The 9,861-nt window shown below is 36.4% G+C and overlaps 1 protein-coding gene across 1 annotated transcript; it reads right to left on the reverse strand.

Moving 5' to 3' along the window:
• Positions 1–723: 723 nt before the first annotated feature.
• Positions 724–1,570, reverse strand: LOC150035988 (serine/threonine-protein phosphatase 7 long form homolog). Its single transcript, XM_090313657.1, has 2 exons — positions 1,184–1,570; positions 724–1,106 (listed from the first exon to the last, which is right to left on the reverse strand). Exons 1-2 carry the CDS (start codon positions 1,496–1,498, stop codon positions 873–875), a joined length of 549 nt encoding a protein of 182 aa, XP_090169783.1. The 5' UTR covers positions 1,499–1,570; the 3' UTR covers positions 724–872.
• Positions 1,571–9,861: the final 8,291 nt, after the last annotated feature.

A 9,861-nucleotide genomic window follows, 5' to 3' on the forward strand; every position in this document is an offset into this window, starting at 1 on the left:
AATATTATTATTGAGTCTATATAATTATCATTCCGGAGACCTTTCTCTATGTATTTCTAAATTTTCATAAGGTCTCCCTGGAATTTCTTCCAAAGTTTGTGGAATAATTTTTACAGATTCTGTCATCTCAACAAGTCTGACTGAATAACGAGCTAATGAATCTCCTTCTTTTTGCCACTGAATTTCCCAATCAAATTCGAGAGCGAGATTATGAGAGAGAGCGAGATTATGAGAGAGTGAGATTTTGAGTGAGAGTGAGAGCGAGATTTTGAGCGAGAGCGAGGGCGTGAGCGTGGGCGAGGGCGTGGGCGTGAGCGTGAGCGAGAGCTAGGGTGTGAGTGTGAGCAAGAGCGAGAGCAAGATAGCGAGATTTTGATAGAGAGCGAGAATACCGTACAAATTTCCCTTTTTTTTTTCCTTTTTAATTATTACACATTCCACCTTCTTCTTTCTAATCCTTTCTTTTCTTTTTTTTTTTTTATTTTCTATTTTATAAAAATAATTTCTAAAAATATTTTATTATTTTATTTAAACTCTAAAAAGAATAAATTTTAAAAAATAATAACTCATGAAAATAAAAAAATATAAATTAAATATCTCATTTATATAAAAATAATTACAAAAATCAATGTGTCCCACAAGGCGGACGTCGTCGATTTCGAGCTGATTGTCGTTGTCGACTTCGAACTTGAGGTTGCTCGGGTTCTTCTTGATGTTGCTCTGGTACCTCTGCAGGCGCTTCATAATATAAATATTCATTATGCTCTCCACGACCCCGATCATGTCCATGCACGTATGAAGACGAAGGACTAGCCTCTGAGTCATAATGTCCTGAACCAAATGCTGGTATCATCATCATCGAACTAACATAATTAGTTGGACTCTGCGTCTGCGTCATAGGGGGGCAACTCTTCCACATTATGTGCAACCTCATCAAACTCATCCTCTTCCCGAACAGGTCCTCTACGTCTAGGAGCTGGTGGAGGAACAATAGGTATATCGTACATATAATGAATTTCCTCTATATAGCTTTGGTTGTCATTACATATAGCAAGAACTTGGTTCGGATCATTCGCAACCTCACGGAATCTACTGTTGTTCAATCTCTGTGAATTATAAAATAATTAGACAATATTTAAAATAAATTTAAATTAAAAAAAATAGATAATATTCATTCATTTACCAGATGACCCACAGCTGCTCTCGGACGAGTGACGTAGTGCCGTGTGATATTATTATACCAATGAATATATTCTGGAGTGACATCTGTGTCAAACTGTTCAAGAGAAACCCACACTACAATAAACCTTGCACGATAGTGCCATCGCACTACCAAATGTGCAACTTTTTCGGACCAATCTCTAGTCCTTAGGTCAATATTATGCAGTACGGGTTCAGTATTACAAGGCAATGGGACATCTTGTTGAAAACCGAATTGTCTCATCACCCTGTCAGGAAGATGCCACTCACCAATGTGAAAACATATGAGAGGGCTCATCGTTCGCCATATGTTTTGACCATTCGTACAAAAATTAGGCAAAGTATGCACAATAATTTTGTACGGCTCCCAAATAACCTGAAACACAAAATATTATATTAGAGAATATTAAAGAAAAATACAATAAAAATGTGAATAAAATAATCAATTTGGTTTAGTGTGAATAAAATAATCAATTAGGTTGAAAAACTTCTAACTAGTCATCATACATCACTCTGGTGCCCGGTTCACCGTCAACAGGTAACCCAACAATACTTCTATATCTTGTAGAGTGATGGTGCACTCTCAAACAGACATATGGAATGTATGCGTCTCGGGCCTCCATCTCTCGACCAAGGCTGTGATCAGATGCCAGTCCAACTGAATAAATCTTGCCTTTCGACGTCTGTAAGATATTTCTTCAGTAGTACGATCTTGCCATACAACATATGATCGATGAATGGACTGGTCGTACAAAACATCGGGATCAACAGGTCCTGGGTTTATCTTGACGCTCCAATGCATCCCTTATTTCTACTCTTCTTTTCTCGAAATAGTTCACACATTTGAAGAATGTTATCTGAGCAAGAGTATTTACAGGCACATTCGAGCTCCTTTGAGGACTCCATTTATGCACTCTGATATATTTGTCGTCATCCATCCATATCTGAATCCTCCATCATGTGCTTGAGTCCATTGCTCTAAACTAATGTTGTAAAAAAAACTTAGACAGCTTCAATTTATTCCTTTGAAATCTTCAATTGCTTTGTTGAACTTTTGAATTTGAAACTGACACCCGGCACGATAAACATAATTTTTCAATGAATTAAATTTATACTTTTTATTGAAGTTGCTGACCATATGTCGTAAGCAGAAACGATGGTGACATTTCGGTCCCGTCCAACCATTTGCTAGGTTGTTCACTGCTGCAATTATACCAGCATGTCGATCTGAAATTAAACACACCTCTTTGTGTGTTACAATTTCTCTCAGGTGTTTCATACTTAGTGATCTCGAACAAGCCATCATACCGAGCGATACTGTTCATGTAACAAGTGGCAAGCATTCGGCATTCCATGCTCGCATTTTATGGCTATTTGCTCACATTTTAACATGAACTACGAAGATTTTTTTGAGAACTACTACAAATTGTCAACGTATGTTGAATGTTACTCTCCTCAATTTCAACCTGTATCGCATGAAGATTACTGGATCACGCATTCTAATATGCCTGTCTTACATCCTGATCCATCATTGTTGAGAAAACCTGGTAGACCGAAAAGTTCACGTTATCACAGCGAGATGGATTGGATAGAACCAGCCACTCGACAACGATGTGGATTTTGTAACCAATTAGGACATAATCGAAGGAAGTGTCCTTCGTTACTAAGACGAGCTCCAGATAGTTAGGGATTGAATAATAAATAAATTTTTTTATTATATATTTATTTTATTGTATATTCATTTTTTTTTATAATTTATTATATATTCAATTTTTTTATAATAATTATTGTATATTCATTTTTTTTTTTTGTAATCAATAAAGTTTTACATTATAATAATCTAATATATTCAATTTATAGTATAATAATCTAATATATTCAATTTATTGTCTAATGATTATTCAATTATAGTATAATAATCTAATATATTCAATTTGTTGTCTAATGATTATTCAATTATAGTATAATAATCTAATATATTCAATTTGTTGTCTAATGATTATTCAATTATAGTTTAATAATCTAATATATTCAATTTGTTGTCTAATGATTATTCAATTATAGTATAATAATCTAATATATTCAATTATAGACTAATGATTATTCAATTATAGTATGATTATTAGCTCTTTTTTCTCTTTTTTTTATATATATATATTTCTATGAAAAGTTTAAATAAAGTGAAGACTCTCGCTCTCTCCTAAGATCTTGCTCTCTTAGTCTTGCTCTCTCCTAAGATCTCGCTCTCTCAATATCTCGCTCTCTTTGTTATTGTTGTTATTTTTCCATTAATGATTACTAGCTTCCATTTCTTCTAGAACAATCACAAACATTTTTTTTTATTATGGATCTACTACTAGAAACTCAATGCGTAATCTTAGCATTCAATTTGTATTCCTGAATAATCTCACTTTTCAATTATTCAACCATTTCATTTTACCAAGTTCATTGTTAGTCAGATTAGTCATCGCTCTCTCCAACATTCTCGCTTTGAATCTCGCTCTCTCCAACATTCTTGCTTTGAATCTCACTCTCTCCTACTATCTTGCTTTGAATCTCACTCTCTTCTTAATCTGCTTCAGCCCATTTATCTCCTTAATCGCTTTGAAGTTTTGACATGTGTGTAACCTTCGACAATCTAATATACAAAATTTTGTTCATAGACAAAGCTAATTCAGAATTGTCTTTCATTCCAAGGCATAACTTGTATCCATGCGCTTCATATTCGCCTGGAGTTCGTTCCCAGAAATATAGCCATCCCCACCCCCTCACGTCAATCCCACAAGCCTCTGTCTAATTCGAAATGATAACAAAATGCATAGGTTGTTAGAAGCAGCTCGAGTACACAGATACATATAGTATATCATCTCATTATTTTATTTCCTCTATGAGGGAAAAAGAAAAGTAATAAACCTGCAATCTTAAGGGTGGATGTGTGTCGAAACTTCAACCTTCGACAACCTAAGCGAGATTCGCAAGATTTCCCTTGTCGAGGGTTGAAGTTTCAACCTATGTATTGTTTCCAAGTTTTTCTTTGTTCATCGAGTTCTCAACGTTCGACCTCCACATTAGTCGAGTTTTCAATGTTCGACCTCTAGCCTCGAACTCCCAAAACAACAATATTTCTTAATAAGTTTCAAAACAACAATATTTCTCTAATAAGTTTTGAAAACAACAATATTAATATTAAAGGTCTGTGTTTGGAATGCATTTTCAATTGTTTTATTTAAAAAACAATTCATTTTAGAAAACTTGGAGTGTTTGACAACCACTCAAAATAGCTTTGAATTGTTTAAATAAAAATGAGTTTATTGAAAAACACTTTTTCTCGATTTCTTACATTGATTTGCATCTTTTTAAGTATAATGGTTGAATTCGTGGCCAAATTCCAAAAAACAAAAACAATCTTTTGAAAGCTACTTTTTTTTAACTTTCAAAATTTGGCTTGATTTTTTAAATCAATGATGAAAAATAGAAAAAAAAAAATGAAGATATTTGGAGGGGAAAATAGTTTCTATAGGCTTGATTTTTAAAAAGAAAAACAAAAAACAAAATGGTTACAAGACGGGCCTTATTAACTTATACATTTAATTGTAAACAAAAATAAAAAGGAAAAAAATATACTTTTCTGATCCTTAAATTTTAGATCTAGTTTCCATTTGGTTCCTAGATTTTTATATGTTACATTTTCAAACCTTAACTTTTCAGTTTGATTTCAATTGAATCTCTAAGTTTCAAAATGTTATAATTTTACCTTGGGATTTGAGTTTTATTTTATTTGATTCTTAGGTTTCAAGATTTTCATATTTAACCTCAAAATTTCACTAAAAACCAATTTTTAGTCTTGGGTGTTATTAATATTTTAAAATTAATTTAAAATAATTATTAAGTGAAATTTTAAAATTAATTTAGATAGTTATAAAAAATAGTCAAACTTTATTAATTATATATTTTTTTAATTCTTTTAATATAAAGAATAGACATGAATAATAAGAACTAAGAATGAGTATTTTGTGAAAAATCGAGGTTAAAATGTAAATCATAAAATCTTTGGAATCAAATTGAAACAAAAATCAAACTTTCAAGATTGAATGGATACCATTTTGAAACTTAGAGACTAGATTGAAATCAAACTAAAAGGTCAAGAACTAAAAAGTATAGCATCTTAATTATAACCTATAGATCAAATGAAAACTAGATAAAAAATCTAAGGACTATATCTGAAAAAAAAAAAAAAAAAAATCCCACCACTGTTAAGATTGATTTTCATTTGTTATTAAATATTATGAATTGGTAATATGTACCTTATAATTTTCTTCTCCTCTTCTTCTTCTTTCCTCCATATCTTCTTTACAATTTTCTTCTTCTCTTGGCTTCAATCGTATCGATCGAGTTAAGTTGAAGAAGGATCGAGAAAAGAAAATGAGAAGGTAGCAATGGTCGGAGCAAGAATCAACAGTTTGATTTCGAATCGTGTTTGAGAAAAGCTGGGATAGAAGTAGTGTTGTTTAAGAAGGAAGAGTACTTCAGCAAGATGTCATTGTTATGGCAAGAAATGGATCTATGTCGGGAGATCATCTGGACCTGCCCACAAGATGGAATTCAATACACCAAGATAGAAGAGGTTGAGCGTGTGTATGATTTTCTTGCTGGGTTGCACCCCAAATTTGATACAGTTCGCAGTAGAATACTAGGGCAAAAACCAATTCCGTCTCTCATGGAGGTATGTTCAGAAGTTAGATTGGAAGAAGATAGATCGAGTGCAATGAACGGGCCAGGTGTTACCACTGTAGAGTCAGCTGCCTTCGGGGTGAAGTCCGCTGGAGCTGATGGTGACAAGCAGAATAGTAAAACACCCCCAGTTTGGGAGCATTGTAAAAAATAGTGGCACACGAAGGATTAGTGTTAGAAATTGCATGGTCAACCTCCAAATAGTAAACGTCGCCCTCCGAATGACAAGTCGAAATTTGGGCGTGCTCTAGTGAGTGAATCAGTTGAGGGGGCTGCACAACCTCAGACACAGTCTCCAGTGACTAATCCTGGTGATTCAGGTACCATAGGAATCGGAACAGTTGCTCAATCAGGTAACCCTCAATCTTTTAGTTTCCTTGCTGAAGGGAATGAGTTATGGATTCTAGATTCAGAAGCAACCGAACACTTGACTGGCTCATCCGACCGGTTTCTCTCATACTATCCAGGTGCTGGAAATGAGAGGATTCGAATTGCGGATGGGTCCTTCGCTCCTGTTGCTGGAAAGGCAGACTGTCACCATTTTAGGGATTAACTCTGCAAAATGTCTTACATGTGCCCAAAATTTCTTACAACTTATTATCAATAAGCAAAATAACAAAAGATTTGAACTGTAGAGTTGTCTTCTCACCAGATACTGCTTTGTTTCAGGACTTGAGCTCGGGGAGGACGATTGCCTATATTTCCTTTCTACAGATGCTTCCTCCAAAAGCTTGTTTAGGACTAGTCTTTTATCTTCGTTTACTATATCTGAAACAAATTATTTATTGTGGCATTTTCGTCTTGGACATCCTAGTTTTCAATATATGCGATATTTGTTTCCTCATTTATTCCATAATGTGAATGTTTCTTCATCATCTTGTGATGTCTGTATACGTGCTAAACAACCTCGCGTGTCATTTGTTTCTCAGCCTTATAAGCCTACCCAGCCTTTCCACCTGGTCCACAGTGATGTTTGGGGTCCCTCGAGCATCGCTACCCTGTCTGGTAAACGGTGGTTTGTAACTTTCATTGATGACCATACCCGTCTTACATGGGTATATCTCCTTGCTGATAAGTCCGAGGTTTTATCTACCTTCAAACAGTTCTATACCATTGTATTAACACAGTTTAACACAAAGATTTCCATCCTTCGAAGTGACAATGGTCGTGAGTTTGTCAACCACATCTTCTAGGAATTCCTAGTATCAAAAGGAATCATCCATCAAAACTCATGTGCATATACTCCACAACAAAATGGGGTAGCTGAACGGAAAAATCGCCATATCATTGAAGTTGCTCGTTCCTTGATAATTCCAGCGTCTCTTCCTTCGTACCTGTGGGGAGATGTGGTTCTTACCGCAGCTCATCTAATTAATAGAATGCCTTTACGAGTTCTAAAGTTTCAAACCCCTCTTGAGTGCTTCAAAGAGTCCTATCAATCTACCCGTCTTATTCCTGAGGTTCCTCTTCGTGTGTTTGGGTGTACAGCCTTTGTTCATACTCATGGTCCACACCGGACTAAGTTTGCTCCACGAGCTAAAACATGTGTGTTTGTCGGGTATCCCCTTCATCAGTAAGGCTATAAATGCTTTCATCCATCTTCCAAAAAATATTTTGTCACTATGGATGTCACGTTCCTTGAAGACCAACCGTTCTTAACCGTTAGTCATCTTCAGGGGGAGACCATGAATGAAGAGACTAACAATTCCACGTACTCTATACCCATTAGCCTCAACTTTGAGCCTAGTCCGAATATTCCTGAACCTGAGCTTAGTCCCAATATTCCTGGACCTAGTCTACCTAGTCTTGAACCTAATTCTGCTTCTGTTGTTCCCGTGTCGGTTCTTCCTACTAAACAAGTGCCCTGGATAACATATTATAGGAGGAATCTCAGAAAGAAAGTTCAGGAAACCTCTGATGTTCCATCGGAAAGTGTCCAAGCGTCGGAACCAGCTCAAGTTCAAGATCCCGTTGTTTCAAAGAAGAGTCTGGAAGAAAAGTCTGGGAACATAGAAAATGACGAAATGAGCTCAGAGAATGTTGAAACTTCAGGAAGGGATGAGATGCTGGAAGATCCTCAAGAGGATGCAGAATTGTCTCAAAAGTCTGATACTGAAGAGGGACAGACGAAAACTGACAACTATGATACCACTCTGGATATGCCAATTGCTCTGAGAAAGGGAACCAGGTCATGTACAAAATACCCTTTGCATAGCTTTCTGACCTATAGTAACTTATCTCCTGTTTTTAAGGCTTTTACTACTCAGCTAGATGCTCTAACAATACCTACCAGTGTACATGCGGCCATGGAAGTTCCCGAGTGAAAAGCAGCAGTAATGGAGGAAATGAGAGCTCTTGAGGCAAATAAAACTTGGGAGTTAGTAGCTCTCCCTAGAGGTCACAAAACAGTTGGTTGCAAATGGGTGTTCACAGTGAAGTATAAGTCTGACGGAACACTTGAGAGGTATAAAGCCAGGTTAGTTGCTAAAGGATTCACTCAGACGTATGAGATTGATTATTCAGAAACTTTTTCCCCAGTGGCTAAGTTAAACACGATTCGTGTTCTTCTGTCTGTCGCCGTGAATAAAGATTGGCCCTTACATCAACTAGATGTAAAGAACGCATTCCTAAATGGTGAGTTGGAAGAGGAAGTTTATATGAGTCCACCTCCAGGTTTTAAAGCTAAGTTTGGGAATCATGTTTGCAAACTCAGGAAGTCTTTATATGGGTTGAAGCAGTCTTCTAGGGTCTGGTTTGACAGGTTCACCGTGTTTGTTAAGTCCCAAGGGTTTGTTCAGGGGCATTCTGATCATACCTTGATTACTAAAAAATCACCCTTAGGAAAGATTGCTGTGTTGGTAGTGTATGTTGATGACATCATCCTATCAGGGGATGATACGGCAGAAATTGCTAAGCTAAAACAAAGGATGGCAAGTGAATTTGAAATTAAGGATCTTGGTAGTTTAAGGTATTTTCTAGGGATGGAAGTGGCAAGATCAAAAGCTGGAATATCTGTTTCTCAGCGGAAGTACACTCTGGACTTGTTAAAGGAAACAGGAATGACCAGATGCAAACCTATTGACACTTCTATTGAGGTCAATAGCAAACTGAAAAGTGTTTCGGAAGGAGTTCCTGTGAATAAGGAGAGGTATCAACGCCTAGTAGGAAAATTGATTTACTTGTCTCATACTAGGCCTGACATCTCCTATGCTGTGAGTGTAGTAAGTCAGTTTCATGCAGAGTCCATATGAGGAGCACATGGAAGCTGTGACTCGAATTTTGAGATATTTAAAGTCCACCCCTGGGAAGGGCTTGGTATTCAGGAAACAAGACACACGAAGCATCGAGGCATATACTGACTCAGATTGGGCCGGATCTGTGACTGATAGAAGGTCAACCTCAGGGTACTGTACCTTTGTATGGGGAAATTTGGTAACTTGGCGGAGTAAAAAACAGAGTGTAGTGGTCAGAAGTAGTGCTGAGGCAGAGTATAGAGCTATGAATCTGGGAGTGTGTGAAGAAATCTTATTACAGAAAGTTTTATCTGATCTTCACGAGAGTAGTCCAGGGCCTATGAAGCTGTATTGTGATAATAAGGCTGCCATTAGTATTGCGAATAATCCCGTGCAACATGATAGAACCAAACATGTTGAAATTGACAGGCACTTTATTAAAGAAAAGTTAGACCGCGGAGTTATTTGTATTCCCTATGTACCTTCAGTCCAACAGATTGCCGATGTTTTTACGAAAGGGTTATCGAGACAGACGTTTGAAGCTTGTATTAGCAAGTTGGGTCTTGCCGATATCTATGCCCCAACTTGAGGGGGAGTGTTGAAATACGTTAAATTAGCCCTAAGGGCATTTTTGTCTTTTTACTATATTTGCTAAATTAGGGTTTCACCTTATTCTATTTATATCTGAGGTTGGGTC

This window comes from Benincasa hispida, chromosome 5, assembly GCF_027475165.1.
Source record: "Benincasa hispida cultivar pf3 chromosome 5, pf3_genome.v1.1, whole genome shotgun sequence".
Classification (NCBI taxonomy): Eukaryota; Viridiplantae; Streptophyta; class Magnoliopsida; order Cucurbitales; family Cucurbitaceae; genus Benincasa; species Benincasa hispida.